General features: G+C 41.8%; 1 protein-coding gene across 1 annotated transcript in view; it reads right to left on the reverse strand.

The window, feature by feature from the left end:
• The window catches only part of SV2C (synaptic vesicle glycoprotein 2C), a 298,491-nt gene that overhangs the window by 83,995 nt on the left and 191,155 nt on the right, over positions 1–23,341 (reverse strand). The window contains exon 4 of the mRNA XM_075591316.1: positions 10,344–10,495. Within this exon, the coding sequence (XP_075447431.1) occupies positions 10,344–10,495 (152 nt within the window). The remainder of the gene's footprint in view (positions 1–10,343; positions 10,496–23,341) is intronic.

Raw genomic sequence — 23,341 nt, forward strand, 5'->3', positions numbered from 1 at the left:
GGACTTTTTAGACCAAACATTGATTAAATTCGGCTTCAGGGGCCCCTTCTTAGAGGGGATCAGAGCTCTGTACAAAAACCCAACAGCGGTTGTAAAACTCCCGGGAGGAGACTCAAGTCCCATAAAAATTACGAATGGTACAAGGCAGGGTTGTCCCTTGTCCCCACTTCTGTTTGCATTGTCGATTGAACCACTCGCGGCCACAATTAGAAATGACGATGATATAAAAGGGATTGTTATTGGAGCGCGAGAATACAAGATATCTCTTTTTGCAGATGATATCATTTTGTCATTGTCGTCCCCAATGACGACTCTGCCTAACCTCCAGTCACAGCTGGAAAAATTTGGTCGGGTATCAGGGTATAAAATTAACAGCGATAAATCTGAAGCCCTGAACCTATCACTTCTCGCCCCCGAGGTAAAACTATTGCAAATTAATTTTAGTTATAAATGGAGCCCTAACAACATTAAATACCTAGGGATCAGAATCGCAAATTCTTATGCTGCCTTATTTAAATATAATTTCCCCCCCTTATTTACAGAAATTAAAAAAAACCTACAGTGCTGGAACAAGTACCACATTTCCTGGCTCGGAAGAGTGACATCTGTTAAGATGAACATCCTTCCCAGGCTACTGTACGTCTTCCAGACCCTCCCGGTCTGTGTTCCGCTGGCAGACCTCAAAAGCATTCAAAATAGTATTTTCCAATTCATCTGGAAGGACAAAAAGCCGCGAGTGGCTAGATCGGTAATGTTGGCACCACGGGAATGTGGAGGTCTGGGAGTACCAGATATAATTAATTATTATCAAGCGACCCACCTAAAACAAGCGATAGTTTGGAACAACGATCCAGTGTCTTGCGGCTGGTTGGAAATTGAGTCCTCCTGTGTCGCTCCCCTCTCACTCGGGGCAATACTTTGGTCCGGAGGGGGAGAGAAGATAATATCGGACAGAACAGGCCTGGGAGCAATGAGATGCACGTGGAAAATTTGGACAAAAACAAGAAATAAATATAAACTGACGTCTTCCCCCTCCATACTCACTCCCATTTTTGGTAACCCTGAATTCCCTCCGGGTTGTGTCCCAGGGAACCTTAAAGCATTTAGTTTGGCTAACATCAAATCAGCAAGAGATCTAATAGACAAAGGGACTCTTATTCCGTTACTTGATTTACAGGAGAAATGCCTCCCCATGAAACTCCCACTTTATGGTTATCTTCAGATCAGACACTTTCTCCTAACAATTTCCCAAACATCCAAATTTGAAGGTCCAACGTCTTTTGAAAAGATGTGTATGGTGGGCACATACCGGAAGGGTCTGATCTCAGAGATTTACGCAGGGCTAGCACGGTCCAGGAGTCCCGTCAACCACAATTATATGTTGAAATGGGCTGAAGACCTCAATCTTGTTATAGACAGAGATGAATGGGAGGATATTTGGGAAGCAGCAGCCAAAACTTCTATTTGCACTACTACTAAGGAAAATATATATAAGATTCTATTTCAATGGTACTTAATCCCGAGTAGGCTGAGCCGGATCTTCCCTGGCCTGTCTGACCTCTGTTGGAGGGGGTGCGGCCAGAGAGGAGATCTGGTGCATATATGGTGGACATGCCCAAAGATCCAGACTTTCTGGAATATGATATGCTCATTGGTTGAGGAGACGGTAGGAGTTGAGGTCCGGATGGACCCGCTGATATGCCTACTCGCGAAACCCATCGAAGATATCTCTGTCCCTCTTAAAAAACTGGCCTCGTTCATTCTGACTGCGGCTCGCTGCTCAATAGCAGCTAATTGGAAAAAGATTAAACCCCCTTCTAAGCAAATGGTCCTTCGCAAGGTAAGCGAGGTCAAGCTTATGGAATACCTATCGGCGCTCCTGAAACAGAATATAGTACAATATGAGAAAGTTTGGGCACAGTGGCCTTATAATTAAAGAGATTAAAAATGAGATATGGATGCTTCAGTTGGACTCTGCATTAGACCACTAACCCCTCTAAGGGGGAGTTCATGTCTACTCAGGGTCTTTTGACAAGGTGGAGGGGAGGACAACTACACCCCTTCCCTTAGCTCTCCCCGTTCCTATCCCCTCTCTCCCCCCTTCTTCTGTTCTTCTCTCTTCTCCCCCTCTCTCTCTCTGCCTATCCTTTACAGTACTAATATAAGGGGTTTGATCTAAGATCCTCCTAAAACTGTTAATTCTCCCGGACGGGATCTACATAGTAGAATCTAAATGCATAGGAGGTTACAAAATACTAGGGGCAGATCGCCTCTTCTCGATCAATCAACCTTGAGATGCTTCGGGTTGTTCACTTTTAAATGTATATGTTAATTAAGTTTACTGTCTATAAACAACCATGTGATGTGAATGTACCCCTGTCAGAAAACAATAAAAATGTTTGAAATAAAAAAATTGAGGTATTTTGTCTGATTTTAAGAAATTCTAAACCTATTAAACATTGAGGCAAACAAAAGTTGATAACAAAATAAATTATTTGTTTGTTGTTTACAGAATTTTGGTAATGCTCTAAAACAAGTCACGGACAGACTCTGAAATACAGATTAACCTGGGGTTGTAGTAGATAATTGGAGCAGGAATCTGGATACGTGGAACAATGGTCCATAGGGAGTCCAGATGGGAACAGGCAGAAGGGGTTGATGTAACGCTGTGCTGCTCGCAGATCAGTCCCCAGTACTGAGGTGGGAAGGTAGTATACCATGCACCCACAGCAGTGAGGGCGTGCCCGGAGTGTGGTAGGGTGTGTTGCCGGGTTTGTGAGTGTAGAATGGTTAAGTACTTGCCAAGTATGGGGCGCCAGAGGTCCGAATAGTAAGTCCGTAAGCCAGGGGTCGTGGAAGGGAGAGAGCAGCAAGGTCGAAGTCCGTAGCCAAGTCCAGCGGTAGAGAGGTACACGTAGTCAAGGGAATCCGAGGGCCAAATCCAGAGAGGGTAGTCAGACAAGCCAGATCAGCAACTAGAACAGGGAAAGAGCAGAGGGCCAGGCACAGAACTCCAAAAAGCACTAGGCTACGAGAAGCTATGCAGAACGAGGAAGGAGCGGAAGGACTGGGGTAATAAAGGATGGCTGACCAATGGTGGGCAGGGGAGGAAAGGAGGTGTGTCTGGGTTGCCTCAGGGATAGGCTCTGGAGCAGAGAGGAAGAGGAAGCCAGGTGTGTGGCTGGGCCGGGAGGCGGAGTGCTCCGTGCCGAGCGGGGGGGCGGAGCCAGAAGTGCCGGATGAGGAGATAGAAGGCTGGGTGCACGCGCGCGCCCTGTAAGGCTTGCGCGCGCGCAACCGGAAGTGTGGCAGTGCGCCTAGCCACCGAAATAGAGGGCTGTGGCGCACAGCTGCCGAGAGCGGAGGCCCGACGGGCAACGCGGGGACGCCCGCTGCGGAGGTCTGTACAGACAGGGAGGGGACCCGCCGCGGGGAGTGCGTCCGGCAGCTCCTTACAGTTGACAGGCAACCTGAAGTCAGGACAGGCAGGAGAAAGCTCAGACGGATCGATGAACAGGGCAGGAGCAAACAGAAGAGTGGATCCAAAACTAAGGCAGCATCGAACAGCAGAGTGGGTCTGAAGTCAAGGCAGATAGCAGGTAGAGAGAAGTTAAGAGCAAGCCGAAGACAGAAACCAGGAATACAAGAGTTCAGTAAATACTAGGTACTGCAGCAGGGGAGCAACATAACCTACTCCAGCTAGCAAAGCAAGGAGGTCAGATAGAGGTGCATTCTTTTAGGTCATGGGTAGAGATAGGCAAATCCGCCATTATTCGTTTTCAGGTTGGGATTTTCTCGCATTTTCCCATCCAAAATCCGTTTTGCAGTATAAAATCCGCGGACGGATTTGAACGATTTTAAGCCGCACGGATTCATCAAAATCCGCCATTGCATACAACCCATTGATGGATTTGTAGAATCCAATCTGCCGATTCAGCTATCCATTGTATTGGCAATAATAATAATAAATAATCCGCAAAATGTGAATCGCCCTTTTTGAGATTGATCTGCAGAAATCCGCAGACAAAAGGAACTGGCCGATCCGCCTAGGATCCAAACCCACCCAAAAAATCTGTGTATTTCTAGTCATGGATGGTCATGTGGATCTGAAGTCAAGCAGGAGCAAACAGCAAAGTGAATCCGAAGTCAGGATAGGAGCAAACAGCAGAGTGGATCCGAAGTCAGGATAGGAGCAAACAGCAGAGTGGATCCGAAGTCAGGATAGGAGCAAACAGCAGAGTGGATCCGAAGTCAGGATAGGAGCAAACAGCAGAGTGGATCCGAAGTCAGGATAGGAGCAAACAGCAGAGTGGATCCGAAGTCAGGATAGGAGCAAACAGCAGAGTGGATCCGAAGTTAGGATAGGAGCAAACAGCAGAGTGGATCCGAAGTTAGGATAGGAGCAAACAGCAGAGTGGATCCGATGTCAGAGCAGGTAGCAGGTAGAGAGAAGTCAAGAGCAAGACAAAGTCAGGATCCTGGAATACAAGAGTTCAGGAATACTAGGTACTGCAACAGGGGAGCAACACAACCTCACCCCAGCTAGCAAAGCAAGCTGTGAAACAAGGAGTTCAGAGGGAGGTGCCTTCTACAGGCCATGGGAGGTCATGTGTTGCAGCAAGCATAGCTGTCCAGTGAAGGCCTGCACAGAACTACGCAGTCTTAGCACGTACTGTAAGTCTTTACAAGTGGATCTTCTGTTGAATTTTTTTGGCCTTTTATCCCATCAACATAAATATAGTAGAAGCATCACAACAAGAATTCAGCGGACCATAATGAAAAGACATTATTCATTTCCATTTGGTATACTTTTTGTCATCCTCTATTCCAATCCCATGTGACAAATAAATCACTGTGCCTTGAACAAATACAGTAGTTAGCTAATGGCAGGTCTGTATTGTGTTTCAGAAATTCTTGAATGTACTGTACATTCAACCACTAACGGGGTCCTGTGTTATGTGTAAGAAACCAAATCATGCTTGAATGATTTCGTACAGAGCAAGACAAGACACTCAAGAGATAGCAGTGGTTCAACACATCTTAGATGTTCCAACTTTGGGTATTTTCTTCTAAAAGCCAAAAAGATAGGTGGCCTGATAAGAACAGAAAATAAAATATGTTTATGTAACAAAATTCAATGTTGTACATTTTTGAGGGAGTTTGGGCTGGTCGAAAAAAAATATTTCACTTTAATAAAGATATCATAATTTCACGTGCGAGTAGAACATAACATTTTGGTGTATTTGTTGCTTTATTGTATGTATGTATATGTATGTAAACTGTATGTATTTGAATATTTCAGCAAACTACAGATACAGTACCACATACTGTACTAAACTGAGCTGTTTCCGTCTTGGTTTCCACTGCTTCTTTCCTATCCCACCATATACAGTACTCAATGGTGAGATATACACTGTACTGTGTAGATGAATACGAAAATAAGAATCCATTACGTTTGTCAAAACAGAGTTTTATAATATAGAACAGAAACATGTATAATATATAATTGAGCCCATGAACACAATCTAATGAACTGCATTTGTGACACAACCATTAATTACGGGGGGGGGGGGGGGGGGAATTATTACTAAAACAGCTGTAATGGATAAGGGGGCTATTATAACATGATTACAAATTCATGTGTACAGTAGTTACTTTTTTGGCTATTGATATTTTGTATATATGAAATAAACAAGTGTTTTTAACAGTCTGTATATTATTAGTAAGCATTTAATAAGCCAAATAAAATCATTCTTCAAAGTCTTTACCGTCAAGGGAGGTCATTAGTTAGATAAAGAACAAGATGGACAATCAACCGGGATAAATTCATACATGATTGCAATTGTAAATTTCACGGAAACAACAGTACAGTATACTGCATATTTGTTTAGGAAAGAAAGAGAAAAAGTAAGAGCATAGGTATAATTTATCAACATGCCTTTAATTAAGTCAAATGTGTCTTACAGACAATAAATATTATATGGTGTGTGTCAGTTTGTAATTTGTGGATTGTCAACATAAGGCTGTAAGTAGCAGTAAAGGGATGCACATATGGGATGTATTTAATTGTGTGACTGTCATTTTAATCTCCTTTTATTAGTTGGAAATTGTGCCAAGGATGCGGTGGCATAATCCTCCCACCTCCCTGGTTTATGATCTGCTCAGATCATAGGAAAAAAAGTATTAACACGTTTCCTACATTTAATACAGAAACAGGCAGGGATTTAACAAAAAGAAATGCCAGGCTCCCAAGCACACACGTTCTTGTGATGATGCATAACTTGTACAGTAATTTACTAGAAAATGAGTCTAAAAACCAAAAGAAAAAGACGCACATTTGCAGTGCAAAGATCAACCAGAAGTTAAAATGTTCAGAAAAATACTAATGCATGTTTAAAAACTGAGAGAGGTTTATTGACCCTTTCACTGACTGGGACCTGCAATTCACTTCAGTCTCCCTGGCAGCAAAATGGTGTAAATCTCAATGACATTTTTGTTGTTGCATTTATGAAGATATTTAGGCCTGAGGGAAGAGGTAAATTAGAAGGTAGTGCCCATCTTGTAAACTCTGCTAGAGATTAGGTGTGTGGGCATCAGTACTGCTACACTTACCAAGGTATCAATCCTATCTCACTGATAAATGTCAGAACTTTTCCATTAACATGCCCCTTTAGTCCAGAACCCCAAATCTCACTGAATGGAGTCCTTCGGAGGGGACGGTTTAACATCTCAGGATTGGTCCAGATGTATGTCTTGGATTTAAAATATGCTTGCACAGCCTTGGGAGTGTTAACCATTTACCCAAATTGGAGATGACAAAATGCTATGTGAATCTAGATCCTTAATATGCATCAGTCAAAAGATTATTGAAACGACTCTTGCACAGCGGTCAGCAGAAAGTAGAAGTGCATCCTGTCATTTTCATATGTTCCGTGTATTAGTATTTTTCAGGGTAACACTGGATCCGCTAAATAACCTCTAGATTACTCTTACTTTTTGAACCATACTTTGTTTGTCTCTGAGTGCTATATTACTGTACTGTATGCATGAAACCTCCTTTCATATATAAGATAGGACCTTTATACTGATGCGAGAATAATGACAAATATTTACAAATAACCTGAACACAGGGGTTTCCTACATTTAATTTTTTGTTGAATACGTCTGCTCAAGCACTTTGGGGCATAACAATCTGGAAATTATAGCTTTTCTCATTACCTTTTCTTTGGGAAACTGCATTTCCATCAATTGTATTAGCTGCAGGCTAAATACTATATATTTGCATCTGAGTAAATTAAAGTGAGCATGAAATAGTTCAGAAATGGCATAAATTATCAAATCATCTACAAGGTATATTACATTTTAGACCACACATTTCATATCTGAAATTACAATTACAGTCCAATGCATGGACAATAAACAAAACTAAATGTTATACTTAAAGTTGTTACAGTACTTAAAAGTAAAAAGGAAATGGAACAATTGGTGTTTTGGATCATTTGCATTTTTAATGATAAAATGATTACAGAAAATAGGTTTTCCTACACAATTTGTACTGTTCAGAATACATCATATTCCAGCACTGATGGAATTTATATTTGCTTGATTGGAAACTGTGGACTTACAGTATAAACAATTGTGGACTTTAAACATATAAACAAATATAGTGCAATACAATATTGTGAATTGGTGAAATGGGTGAAATAATCAATGAATAACTCACTCACATGGTATGTGAGTGGTATATGCAGTGTGGTTGTTCAGAGTAACCAACTCTTGTATGCTTCCAAGCACTCTCGTTATGGCGTCCGTCAGAGCCAGATGAAGAAAGTAATGGGACAAAGGGAGGGGGATCTCACATAGAAAAATAGAGAAGACACTGGTGGTGCAGATTGCGTTATAAATTAAAAACGATAACAAGTATTACACTCACATGCAAAATTTATAAGCAGCTGTTGAGACCACCCAGAGACAGAGTCTGGAAGAGACGCAACACTCCCTCTCCCACCAGTGTTACAGCTGCGATAGCCGTCCACAGGGAACGTTGGTAATAACCAGGGACAGAGGGACCAAATCTCACCTGAGAATGCCTCGAGAAAGCCCACCAACAGCTGGGTAATCCTCAAAACAGCAGGGTAGTCCTCAGGAAGCTTGACGGAGCGAAACGCATAGGGTGGAGCTACACAGACATTTTGAGGTGAGTGCTTGTGAGTGTAATACTTTGAATTGTTTTTAATTTATAAAGCAATCTGCACCATCAGTGTCTTCTCTATTTTTATATCGGGGATTCCCCTCCCTTTGTCCCCTTACTTTCTTCATCTGGCTCTGACAGACACCATAACGAGAGTGCTTGGAAGCACACACAAGTTGGTTACTCTGAACAACCGCACTGCATATACCACTCACGGAGCATGTGAGTTATTCATTGATTATTTCACCCATTTCCCGAATTCACAATACTGTATTGCACTATATTTGTTTTTTTATTTTTCATACAGCATATACCTGGATCTATTTGCGCTCCTGAATCTGCTTTTACCATTCGTTTACGGACTTGGATTAAGTCCATTTCGGGAGCAGCACTACTTTCAGGGATTGTATAAATTCATTATAGGTTCTATTACACAAGTGTGTTCACATTTATCACCTTTAAATTATATTTGCGCTCGATTCTTTTCGGTTTGTGTAAACATATAAACAACCCTCATTTTATCTCAGTTCTTTTGTTTAACGTGTTTTAGAGAAACTTCCTCGTGTTTTATGAATGTTTTTTTAAATGTAGTTTTCCCGTATGGAAGTGTCACTATAAAAACAAAAGTGCTACTTATTTTACCACGTTTGGACAGCCTAATTACTCCTCAAGGACCTCTCGTTGTGTTGAGCATGGCTTGGGACTCCTTCACAATGCACACTAATGGATGCTGTCATGTTATGGTATCCAATTCTAATCTAACCACCAGGACCTGCCAATAGTATATAATCATTTACTTATCAAAAAGGACCTTGAAGTGCACATGCATTCAATAAACAAAAGAATCACTCATGGGATTAAAGAGCAAACCATGCTGTCTTACATTATTTATTTCAAACATACCTGACAGGGGTGTTAAATGTAATTATATACAGTATTTGATGTGATAGTCGTGTACTTAGTGGAAAAAATACAGACTCTTCTTAGAATAGTATCTTCAACTGTAAATACTGTACTGTAAATACAAATTTAGGATAAGTATCTGTCATCTAAATTTAACATATGTTGAACTCACTGACTATATGCATTTTTTCAACTTCATCTACTACTGTATGTAACTATTGTAACTGAGAAGACCCACTCATCTCAAGAACTATGATCCTTAGATCTGTAATTTCACATTATGATTTTAAATAGGTTTCCATATTTTTGTCTATGAAGCAGGTTTCTAAAAATAATAAATGTAAAACTGATTAAATGACTAAATATACTATAAATACTGGATGCATTGTGCATTGTGTTATGTTGTTTACTGTAAAGTAATACTTTTATTCGCTGTACACTACGGTGGAGGATTTTTGTTATATATATAGTGCAGAATAAATGAGTTCTGATGCATTTATTCTGCACTATCGCAACTGGACTAACACGGCTATTTTCTGCTTTATATATACAGGCATACCCCGCATTAACGTACGCAATGGGACCGGAGCATGTATGTAAAGCGAAAATGTACTTAAAGTGAAGCACTACCTTTTCCCCACTTATCGATGCATGTACTGTACTGCAATTGTCATATACGTGTATAACTGATGTAAATAACGCATTTGTAACAGGCTCTATAGTCTCCCCGCTTGCGCACAGCTTCGGTACAGGTAGGGAGACGGTATTGCTGTTCAGGACGTGCTGACAGGCGCATGCGTAAACGGCCGTTTGCCTATTGAGCGATATGTACTTACTCGCGAGTGTACTTAAAGTGAGTGTCCTTAAACCGGGGTATGCCTGTATATATACATCCATCCAGTAGAATGTAATGTGAGGTTCCATGGATCAGATTCTTCGTGCAAGAACACTCAGGCTTATTTATTCTAATGTTTTTTTATTTTTTATTTATTTTGTAAGTACAGTATGTACTTTTTTATTTAAAAATAAAATCACTGCCATGGCCCCAAATGTTAGTTCATTGAAGTCATCATTTCTTTTCCTTGACTATCTGATCAATGGTGACGAGTCTGGCACCTATGCCATTTTTCTATATTAACTGTGCAGTAATTAGTATTTTTACCTATGTGAACTTTATTGCTTAAATAACTAGACATGTTTTAAAAGGACATCTTAATTTTAGACTGTAAAAACTGAAGGATCCACTTACCGTAATGTGGAATTATTGCCCACGCCATGGCTGATGCATAGATTCCACCGATCATCCAAAACATACACAACCAGCTCAAGTGTTCTCCGCGTTTCTCTCGTGCAAGCACTTCCGAAAAGTAGGAAAATGCAGTTGGAAGAGCGCCCCCAATGCTACAAGAAATAAAATGTGGGGTTATGAAAAGTCAAGTGGACATATATGTACCTTACCTATTTCATGGGGTATAACAGCACTGATTGCAGTATATGTCATCTAAAAATACAGCTTGAATAAATGTACAATCCAAACATTATTGATGTGTCTATAAACAAATGAAACGTTAAGGCTTTGGTGGCCAAAATCCTTTGCTGTTCCGGATATAATAAAACTGAAAACACTTAAAAGTCCATTTACTTGCCTCACAGATTATTGTTAACATTGGTCCTGAAACTTGGGACCCTCTGGGCGTTCTATGACCTTAAGAGTAATTCCCCAAACCCTTTAAAATTTACACCGGTTTTTTTCCGCCATTGTGGCTTTCACCATTAAGTAATGAAGGCAGTTCTGGTCAAAGAAAAATATTGATAAACAGAGCTAAGTGGAGAATGGTGGTCTTTCAAATTGTTATTCACTTTGAAGTGGTCCGGGGGAAAAGTGTTGAGGTTAGTAATCTGTGTATAAAAAGAGTTGTTGCTGATTTACATACTTCACCTCAAAGACTCTTAGGCTGCGTCCACTGTGCCGCTGACCGCGCTCATGCTTGAGAGTGGTGACGTCAGCAACTCTCCAAGCATGAGCGCTTGGCTGTCCGGCATGTCCAGCGGGTGGGGGGGGGGCCGTGGCCGAGCAGTGACTGGCGCTGATTGGTTGAGGAGGTCATGTGACCCTTCAGCGCGCCTGGAAGACAAATGAATCTGTCTCTGCAAGCACATAGCACCCACGAGCGTACGGTCATGGGTGCGCGTGAGCGTGGCCGGACACATTCACATTCATTGTGCTGACCACGCTAAGCACCAAGTGCCAAGCGGCACAGTGGACACAGCCTTAGAAATAAATAACACCCGTGCTGCAGCAAAGGCAGCCCCCCAAGAGACTCTTCCCAATATGCTTCACCTTCACTGCTCGTGCCCAGTAAGCCAGCATGGACAAGGTTATCATCATCAGTAAAAGCAGTGGCGGACTTACCTTTTTGCAGCCTGTGGGCTCAGGGGAGGCCCTCCTCCGCACGCACGACGTCATGATGTCACGACGTCACGGTGGCATGTGACAACAGTTGTCATGGAAACGTGACGTCGCAGCATCATGGGACATCACATCGCCATGACGCGATGCTGCAGGAGGAGGCTCGCTCCAGAAAAGGTAAGACACACACAAATTGCCTCCCCCCAAAATTGCCGCGCTAGTCTATAGCCTAGTTAGCCATGTGGGAAATCCACCCCTGAGTAAAAGACCTCGATGTCATCAGCATCTCCCCAATGCATCTCTGCGGTGGGGGTCTGTTTGCTGCTCAACTGTTTCACTTCACCTCAGATGCTCTTAGAAACACTAGAGTCCAACACCCAGCAAAGGCGGCAACCGGCGATCAGAAAAAGGGCTTATGTTACAGCTCCTCTGTTATTAGTCTTCAGTCAAATATGTCAGCTGTATATTGAAGCATTTCCATCTTCACACAGTTCCCTGCTCTCACAGCTCCACCTACGCACAATCCCACTTACTTCTTCCTCAATGCCAACTTCATCAATTAAAATGCCGCTATCAGAAACACACCAGCCTTCTCACCCCCCTGTACCCTGCGTTTCCACTTTCCCTTCCTTATACAGTAGATTGTAAGCTCCTTGGGGCAGGTCCCTCCTTACCTACTCTAACAATGGAAGTTTCTGTTTGTTATTTTATTGTTTTTCATTCCTCCAACCCTATTGTACTGTGCTACGGAATATGTTGGCGCGTTATTAATAAATTATAATAATAATTTATATACATACAACAGTACAAGAAAGTTTAAGTGACACTTGAGGCATTCTTGGTAGTGAGGTCAAAACTGAACTGTAAAGGATGCTGAAAGATTACAGTACTTTAAAAAGTGTGGATTAAATCAGCATGGTATCGCATAAGTACAAAGTCACAAATTAAAAGCACATTATAATAAGTAAATTCTGTGCATACCATCAAGCTGTTCAAACTCTTCTAAATGTCGTCCCCACTATTATGTGGGTGTATTTGGAATGTAGGAATTATATTGACAGGGTTATTTATGTGTTGAAGAAGGCTCACTGAAAAAAGGTGATATGCAGCCAAAGAAAATATATGCTTTTTTTCTTAACTTAAATATTGAAGTTGCAAAGTTAAAATATATTCAGTTTGTTAACAACCAGACAGGGACTCGAACACTGCCTCTTCACACTGGGTAGTGTCTAGTTACGAAGCGAAACCTTTATATAATGCTATTCATCTGTTCTTTTATGATTGCCTTGGGAATCACAGGGAGTACCATTATTTTCCCAAATGCATATGTATCAAACACTGTAAACTGAAGCTACAAATATTATGGAAATGGTATTATTTTGACTCTGTGCCCCTTGGCATCTATGTATAAAGCTGCTTTGTATTAACTGTGCTCCGCTTGCAAGAGCCAGCAGCTCGGGGAGTGGATTTTGTACGAATGGGAGGATTTGTTTGGAGCAATAGTATAATAAGATGTAGCAAAGTTTGTGACAAAAAAGAAGTACAGAATTGCGTCTATTTAATTAGTTAGATCTGTGGTGGCAACGGCATTTACTTTTGCTTAAGAGATAAGGGACAGGTGTAAAGAGCTCAGGTAACATCCTTCACACATACTGTATGCCACAGGTTCCAATTGAAGCTACAGAAAACTTTTGCATCACATTGATAAATTATATATGTCCCAGAGAGCGTAATTAGCCCAGCAAGACACAAACAAACAAGCATGTGTATTTAAGACTTAGGCTGCGGCCACGCTACCGCTGACCATGCTGACCGGGCGGTGCTTGGCGAGGTTACTTCTAGCAATTTACATTTAGACGTCCCCGCTCATGCGGTGCTCGTGCGCGGGCACACACGCTCACACATGCTTGGCGTTTACATTAAAAAAAAACCTGACTGAACCGCGCTCAGCTTGCCTGCAACGCCCCCCAGCGCGCGCTTGCGAAATAGCAAGGACACCTGGCGCTCATGCTTGGAGAGCTGGTGACGTCACCACTCTCTAAGCATGAGGGCTGTCAGCGCCAGCATGGCCGCAGCCTAACACAGCGCAATCACTGCAAAACTCACCACTCTACAGAAAACTGTGTGGAAATAGTGACACAATTGTATCAGTAAAGTGGCACTCTACCACACACATATCATTTTTTTTATCAATCCCCAGTGGTTTTCAAACCTGCCCACACCAGGTTTTAGGGATAACGAATGCACTTGTACACAGGTGAATGTATCTAATTTTCATATGAATAGAATGTTTCTGTAGGTGGTTGCCTCAGAAACCTGATCTGGCTGAGGGCCCAGAGGAGAGGTTTGATAACAATTGCCCTAATCTGTTTTCTTCTTAACAATGCAGCTGTAGCACAAAACAAAGGTTCCAACTTCTGCAATCATTGAATGGAAAATAATGCACATAAAAGCCATGTTATCTCATTCATTGGCTTGCTGGCAATGCTGCTGCTGGCTGTTTAAAATCCCAAAAGCACTGAAAAGTCATTGGTCAACCACATTATCTTAGTGATAACACTATTGGTTCTGCTCCATGGAAACCAACAGAACAGAATGTGGGGAATTGAAAATAATAATAATAATAATAATAAACATAATAATCATGAGCAGGGAGAATTGTGACATTAAATTTGAGGCAAATGTGGTCCATAAAGAAACAACAATTGAAAATGGCAGAAATTATGTTTATTTAGTGTTTGTGCCATGTTGTTGATGGATGGCATGCAATGGCAGCTATTTATCGAGCTCTGTCAAGCAGGGTGTTTCATATTGTTTCATATTGTATGTAAAACAAAAATGGAGAGCAGTTATGACAGATGACAAAGCACTTAACAGACTTCACTATGTTTATAAAGTAATCCCGTTCCTACTGAAATTCCGTCAATTGCTCTGCAAAACCCCTACACAAATCATAAATCGTAAGTTCGGAAAAATGGCATGAATAACCTAATTATACCATTCAAGCAAAGAAATGGATATTCCAAGTGATACCCGGATACTCAGTTCGCACCAACACAACCCTAACAACGTATGCAGAGACACCCAGGATGTCCATTTGGTCTCATTGTGCTAGTTGAATGGGTCATTCTCATTCTTTCAAATGAGAATGATACTGTAGATCAAAAATGTTCACACAATACTTGTAAACTGTATTTCATTATGGAACATCTCAGACAGATCCATAATAAAAGGGCCCCTCAAGACTTTAACCTCGTAACTATTAGTTCAAAGAGTTAAAATACAGATGTAAACTAAATGGAATACATTGTATAAAGCATAACAAGCATTTGCCAAGATTAATATTGACTGAGTGTGCAATATAATTTATCACCTGTCCAGAATTCCATTATCCAAAACATGAACAATGTGTATTTTTGAAACTGATAGGTACCATGAAGTAAATCTCTCTGCCATAAATCATGGCTGGATATCCAATATTACATGACAGCTATTATTAGAATTAATTCTTTTTTTGGTGCAATTTTCCTGTGAGATATGATAGCCATGAACACTCGCAATGATCTGGCAAATCACATCGATCATTTCACTGCATGCATTTTAACCCACAAGAAACTGCATACATTGCTGTGCTCAAATAACCTCAGTTAAAGCTGCATTCAAAACTAATAACAGCATGAAGCCAACTATGCTATGATAACCATGCACAAGTATATTTCTACATTGAAATGGACTGAGATCTTAGTGGGTGCAGTTTTTAGTGTAGGTTTTGAAAGTTGCTTTTTGAAGAAATAGACTCCAAGATGGCACCCCACCCTTTTTACTTGCATTTCACATAAATATGAGACAGCCCTAAGCACGACAAAAAGGAACGTCATATGCATATATTAAAACTACCTAACCAGATTTTATTGAAAACTGTTTTGTCCCAGGCTTACTGTGACTTAAAAATAAAAAAAAACATATTTGGACCATATAATAAAATATACAGTAAAACATTAACTGTAAGTCCATAGTCCATATTAACTCAATAGTACCGGCTGGTAACATTGGGTCTCCAAAGTCCCTTTGGTGAAACGGGTGCAAAGCCAGGTGCACCAGTTAAGGATGGCTTGGGGCTCCTTAATGTCTCTTCAGGAGCTATAGAAGATGTTCTAATTTGCTAGAGTTCAGGTGAGACATTAGAAGAATGGTCTCTGTAGTGGGAAACATACGGCATCAGATGCACCTCTAGATTACACCGGAGATGCATTTTTTGTGCCAAAGTTCACACAACATACAGGTATTACTGCTGCTCTGATAGCTCCCTTTGTGAAATGTCGATCCTGATGCATAACTTGATCATGGTACTGACGAACTAACAGAGTAGCGATGTGGTTTTGGCCAGGAATGATGACGGGATTGCATTTTTCTCGTCTCAATTAGGAATGACTAAAACAACAGCTTATTCTCATAAGGCCATCCTCGTCAATGATGGGATTCAACTTCCAGATGGGACTACATTTAGGTATATCACTTTTCCTGTTGATTTAGCTGATCTCCTCTGCATACATTTCTTCCTGGACAAACTATTTTCCCTCTGTTATTTTACGGACGGTGCTTCATCTCTTACAGGGATGCCAACTGTGACAGCGGTCTGCTCTACCACCAAGCATTTGATGGAAAGAAGCGGCCACATGTTTGAGATGCGCAATCGCTCGCAGAAGAATTGTCCATTTTCAGAAGCGATAGAAACAACGGGGTCTGAGCATGTTATTAGATATTACATTTGTGGCGAGAGCAGAGACTTGAGGGCGGACCTCTGTGTTTACTTCGGGATCTACTAATTCAAAGTGGTCTGCTGGACCTGATGGCCTCTTATCAGGTTGTGTCAGAAACTTTGGTCCTGTAAGCCATGATGTACTCTGCACGTGAGCTGCTGACACTGATCTAGTAGCATGGTCTGCAGGGTTCTGGTCTGTAGGCACATGGTGTCATTGTTCTTGTTTGGTAGATTTCCTGATTCTTTCTACTCTGTTGCTAACATACACATATAATCTTCTTGTTTGATTGCATATATAACCTAGCACCACTATACTATCTGTATAAAACTTGATGACTTCTGGTTTACTGTCCATTTTATTTACTATGAGCTCTGCTATCTCTACTGCTAACACCGCTCCACACAGCCCGAGCCTTGGCATTGTGTAATCAGATTGTGGTGCCAGCTTAGCTTTGCCAAGGATGAATCTAATATGGTGTTCTCCATTTGTATCTGTAACCTTTAAGTAAGCCACTGCTACTACGGCTTTTGTAGAAGCATCGGAGAAAACAGAAATTTTGCGTGGGATCTAATGTTGCTTGAGGGTCTTCAAGGAATCCTTCCACACCTCCCACCTCGTTGCATTTCTGGAGGTAATGGAGTATCCCAGTCTCATGTTTCCACAGACATCTCTCTAAGGAGAGACTTCCCTCGTCTGGTGACTGGGGTTACATATCTGAGGGGGTCATAGAGACTGTTGGCAAGACTCCACGCTGGGGCTTTTCTTTGATGGATACTTGGAACATGAATGTGTCCATTTTAAGATCTCAGCTCAATCCGATACTCCACTGTTTAGGTGGTCTATCAACCACAAGATCTAAATCTTTCAGTTTATTAGCATGATCATGCGAATCAAACGTCTTCATAACTATGGTGCTATTAGAGGCTATTTTGTGGAGCCTTAGGTTGACATTGGCTAGCATATTTTGTGTTCTTGAGAAAGTCGATAGCTTCCTCTTCTGTAGGGACCCATTGTCTACATAGAAATCTGTTCCGATGAGCATCTGTACCGTATTCTTTTTCTCCTTCTTGGGCTATCCTTCTGAGTCCTTAGGCAGCCACTGATCAACAATCTTCACAACCAACAGGCTTGGTTTTCGTATATCCTTTATAGTGGTAAAATTTTATAGGCGCCCACGGAACTATTCCCTGTCCAGCCACTGCAGGTGCCAAACTATTACCGAAGACATGCACTTTCATCCTGTACTCTATGATTTTGTCATCACCAACTTGTTACGGTACCACAGGAACCTTTCTGGTGTCTTCTCTAAAGAGGAAACAATAAAACACTTGTTGAATGTCGGCCGTTATGGCAATAGGCTCTTTCCAAAATCAGATAAACAATCCTAGAAGACTATTGTTAAGTCTGGTCCAGTGAAGAGAACGCTGTTAAAGGAGTCTCCCTGGAAGTGAGCACTTGATCATACGGGGTATTCGCTGTTCGTGGAATTGTGTAACCTACTGTAAATATGTCCCTGTCGAGCAGTAGTAAGATCTGGGTGTCTTGTTCTAATGGTGGGATACAATCAGCTATTCACCTGAGGTGGGGGTGATGTGTCACGTCTGGTGTGGGAATTTCACTTCTGTTTTCTGATTATCTGAATACACTCTATAAGCATAGGAGTGGTATCTTTATTCTACTATCTATGGAACACATGATATAAGGTAGCCCTTTGCTCTCCGCCCTATTGTTTCTATAGGTCCTGCACATGTTCTAGTGTGTAGGTGGAAGTGTTGTCTCATATTAAGTCAAAGAACTCTGACCTGACTAATGATCAGTTGCTTTGATCATCGATGATGGCATACATTCTTGTAGCCCTTTCAGGTTATCTCTTGGGATGTACTGCGACAAGACATTATTTTGGAGCAGTATCTCCCATCATGTCGTTCTCCACAAACCTCGGTACACTTGGATGTGACTGATTGTGGTGATATTTTCTCTTCTTTCTCCACCCCCGCATGCTTTGTCCCCGGGTTAGAGGCCTTGAATTGGTTAGGTTTAAATGTTTCTGAATGCAAAGCTGCTACAGGGACTATTTAACACCACAAGTAATAAATCGTACATTACACAGGGGGGAGGGATGGGCCCTAGTCACATTCCAAGATGCACTGTTTTTGAGTAAACCCTTGCCTGCTTTATTTAATGAAACATCGCCGGAAGAAGAGATCAGTGTATCTCGAAAGCTCACTCAAATAAAAGCATTTAGTTAGTCACAGAACGGTAACATCTATTCATATAGTATTTAGGGAGCCCAGAATCATATATAAATATATATGATTCTGGGCTCCCTAAATACTCCACCCACTTGACTGTCTGTAAAGTCTGATGTTTCAGTCTGTGAAGGGTATGCATCATGTGCAATGGTCCTTGATGAGAGGAACCAGCAGCAGCGTCTCTTTGCTCCTCATCTTCAATACAGGCTCTAAATTGAAATGTAATGGCTACCTCTTTCGACTGTAAGCAGCCCTTGCATGGCCTCTGCGATATTTTGTGCCCTTCTAGTGCCTGCACGTATGCTAGATATACTAGATATGCTAGATCGTGCTGAGTTCAAGGACCTTGTTGAATGTCTGGACGCGCCGGAACACTGCGATGCAGTCTCCAGTAAGAGGTCCTTTCTCCTACTTTCAGCTTCCTTGATTGTGCGTTGCATGCGATTGTACTGTTCCAGATCGAATGCTTTTTGTAGGTCTCGTTCTTGCAGGTTTTCTCCGGTATTGGTTCTTGTCATGTAAGTGATATACTGTATTTCTCGACAGCATTTGGTAACGTGTATGGCCGGATCTTAATTGAGTTATAGCCTGCTGGAGCTGCTTTTCCTGATGTCAGTATTTGCAACATTAAATATTTCGAGTCCAGTATTCTCCAATGCCTTCTCGAACTTGTCACAGTGTCAATCAATGTCAGATTCGTATTTTTGTGGTCCTTCTGTGTAAGTGTGACTGCCCGCTTATGCCTTACACTCTCTTGCATTTGTAGCAGTTGTATAGAGGACTCATCATCTGCATTGTCAATCTGATGTGTGGTTCTGCCATGCTGCAGGTGTCTGTAGGCCTTTGCCAATGTGTGTTCTGTTACCTGCGTCAGTGACTGATGACTGCCTCAGATAGTGCCAGTCCGTGTCTTGCAGCAGTCAGTGTAGTGATAGCTATACTCACAGGTGTCCGTTGCTCTGATTCATATCCTGGCAGATGTCCATAGCTTAGCCCTTGGTTGCCCTAGCTGTGGGGATGTAGCGCAGGGGTGGATCTGAGAGCCTAATTGTCGGGCAGCTTGCATTTGCCCGGCCTGCGTCCAGTAGAGCTGTTTATTACTGTTCTGTCCCAGGCTTACTGTGGCTTAATAAGTTGAGACAGACAGATCACTCAATTTCTTCTTCTATATAAAATTGAGTCTCCTTTGAATTTCTGATGTTTTATTGTGGGAACATGAACAGAAATTAAGGGATGTCGATGTAAAAAAGTAAGGAATAGGGAAGATGTAAGAAACAAAGCTCTCACAGGAGGCAATAAGAGACCGTGCAGAAGTCAGCAAACTCTGAAAATAACCAACTGCTGGCAGCCCTTGAGAGAAGCAGGCTTGGACTGAACCAAGGGACAGGGAGATAGGAAATAACCAAACCCCTGTAGTGGGGAAAGGGTGGGTGCTTAGGGAACAGGCTGAATGACAGCTCTACTGCAAAGAAGCATAGCAACAGGGGTGGGATTCAAGGAAAAGATACCGTGCAACAGCAAAGGCAGAGAAAACAAGGGGAAATACAAATCTGAAGAAAGGACATAAAAAGGACATACAACAATAAATCTGTGATTAGAGTGAATCTCACTATTTTTATATACAGTGTTAATCAGCAGATATCCAGGACATGGAAAGCCGGTGCACAGCCGGACGATATGACCGTGCAAGAGCTGGACCTGGCGGGTCCTCTAACACACTTTGGCGTGAAGCGCATTAGAGGACCCGCCAGGACTCTACTTCCATGCTTTTTTAACAATTAATTTGTTCACAGTCATATCGTCCAGCTCTGGCTTATTCTTGGCTGTGTACCGGCTTTCCATGTCCTGGATACCTGCTGTTTACGATTATACAGGGAGCACGCCGGTTTGGTGATTGCTCTGAATTGGACACACTCTCGTGGATACAGACTGCATGCTGCGATAACGGAGCTACTCACAGGCTGCGGTTTTTCATTCAATAGCAAGAGTTCATCTTTATCTAGAGGACTACTGAACCGTGAGTTTATATACAACGTTATTGGTGCTTATTGCTAAGCCAGTTGTGGATTACTGTAGCAGTTCAAGATTTCCATACGAGTTGTCCCTCTTCTATTCACCCCTTCCCCTTTGCCAGTGGGTCTAGGGAAGGTATATGTGTTTACTAGAGACTTATACAGCCAGCGTTTCAGCATTCTATTTTCCTTCTGAGCACCGGATCGGTTAACTAGCTAATAGTTCCCCACACAATCACTACAGTATTAATCAGTCATCCATAAAATGTATAGTAATCTGGCTAGATGAGGACTGGTTTGGGAAGCTCTAGTAAAAATCCATATAAAGGCAGGCGGCACAAAATAGTAGAATGTAAAAGAAACAATACTTTTGTTTGTTTAGAAGTAAAGAAAACAATGGAAGAGACTGAGAATGTTCATGATCCTTCAAAACATAATAGAGACTAGAGGTGGGCAAATGCGTCAAAATTCGAGAAGCAAATTCTTTGTGGTGTTTTAAAAACAAAATTTGATTCACAGGCAATTTTGACAGTTACAAACTCACCATCATTTTCCCTGCGCCCTCCTTTTCTCCGCATGTTATAAAATCCGCTGAGAAATGTTTTGACATTATGTTCATTTCCACATGTTAAAACATTCAAATTACACGCGCATGCGCTAAGCCCCTCACTGTTCTTGTCCAGATTGAGAGTGAAGGGAGCTGGGTGTGAGCTGCTGGCTGGGTTAGTGTGAGAGTAGGTAGGCAGGTAGGGAGTTGGATCAGGCAGGCAAAGGCAGAGACAACAGGGACTGCAGAGGGGAAAAGAGAGATTGTTTGTTTGTTTACATGTTATTTTTGTTATGGAGAATGGTGGCTGGGGCAGGTGTGGTTCTACTAGTGCCCCTCTAGTAAAACTGATGTGGGAGTTTTGAAGAGCAAGAGCAGCAGATGTATAGTATAGTGTTTTTTCAAGGAGGAAAATTATAGGGATGATCTGGCTTATGACAGCATCATCACAGCTTACAAGAGTGGGAAAGGCCCCATCCAGCTGATTGGCATGCTCCATTACATAATCATTGACCGCCTTCTGCTGCTCATGGAGACATTCAGGCATATATCATTTTGAATTCTAGTGTATAGGAACCTGCATTTTTAGCTGGTGATGAGGCAGGCTGTTTTTTTACTGCAGCCTAGACAGGGCATTACGGGCTGTGTAGAATCTGCTAAAGTGAGCACATATTTTTCTGAAAACTGACAAATGCCCTGCAGTCTCCTACATTACATTGAGCTAGGAAATGAGTGACTATTAAATTGAGTACGTGTGCAAAACAAGGAATGTGTACCGTGCTGCCCTGTTTTATGATATGATCTGCTTGAGATACTCCAACGTGGTTCTGTACATTGCATAATCTCTAAACTCCGGTGATTCTGCATATTTAAAAGGCAGCAAGTCCATAGCAAACATTTTTGCTAAATTGCTATTCAGCAGTAAAGCTCTGTCCTGGGGGCAGTGGAATTTGTTCACCTTCTCAAATGCTTCCTGAACTGTGGGCTGCTGGTGTTGCTTTCGGGTGCTTATCTGGCTGCTTGTACTACTAAAAGTAGCACCGACATGTCTGGTTTGCAAACTGCTGTGGCTACCACCCACACTGTCATCATTATCATAATCACTACTATTCATCATCATCCCTATTACACCAAAAAATAAATCACCATCATCACCAAATTCACCATAAGCCAATTGTAACCGTGTTTATGGTGTTTGCGGTGACAGTGAGCCATTCCATCTGCACCTGTCAGTACATTGTGTTGTCGATCTGCTATTACCCCCTTTTGTCTTACCCGGACTATCTATGGCTATCTGCCCCTTTGAATTGTGATGGTCTGCATGTCACAGTTTAATGCAGAGCCAAACTGGGTACCAGCTCTATCTGTTTTTACAACTGTTCAACATAAGGAAGATCTACAGAATCTGCACGCCACACAATAGCGCTGGAGAAATGCACTAACTGGTGGTTCTGGCCATTGTGATCATTATTTGTTGCTGTGGTGCTGGTGGTGTTGGGTCATCACAACATGAACCACTGGTCAATGATACTGGTGATAATTATGTCGTATGTTGTAGAAATGACTAACAGGGGGTTGATGTTGATGATGTTTGGTTATGTTTAAATAATTAAAATATAGGCGTGTTACCACTTGCAGTTTTTCCTTTACTTATTGATGCATTTGCTAAATATTTTACAATTATCCCAGTATCATCACTTGCACCTGATGCATTGTCACATGCATCACCACCACTCCCACAACTGTAGTCATGTGACTGAGCAATAGTCAACAATATAAGCACACCCCGCATACTGTATACACGTTCGAACGTTCCTAGAAGAGACCGCAAGTGGGGTAAGGAAACGTGCGTCGGACGGATGAGGTAAAGGACTCAGCCTTATACAAAGTCCATTGATTTCATCAACCTACATAGCTCCTGAGTAACAAATCAAAAGATATTAAGAAGCATACTGTATATGACATTCGATTAAACGGCCATGGCGCACTTCTTTTCATACATATACCCTGCAGTGCACAAAGGCCAGTGGATTGGGTGAAAAATGTCCATACTTTTGGTACTTTCAGAGACTGTTTCTTGAATTCCCACTTGAGCTACAACAAGATTTCAATAATCTTTCCTATTATTTCCCTTATCAGTTTATGAGGAGCTCTATTAGGTTTCAAGAAGAGGCTTATAATTCCTCATGCATGAATTCGAGTCATTGTTGTTCTCTTACATTACAGCTAATTAAATCTACTGCTGCATCTATTTCTATTTGGG

Source organism: Ascaphus truei, chromosome 1 (genome assembly GCF_040206685.1).
Source record: "Ascaphus truei isolate aAscTru1 chromosome 1, aAscTru1.hap1, whole genome shotgun sequence".
NCBI classification, from domain to species: domain Eukaryota; kingdom Metazoa; phylum Chordata; class Amphibia; order Anura; family Ascaphidae; genus Ascaphus; species Ascaphus truei.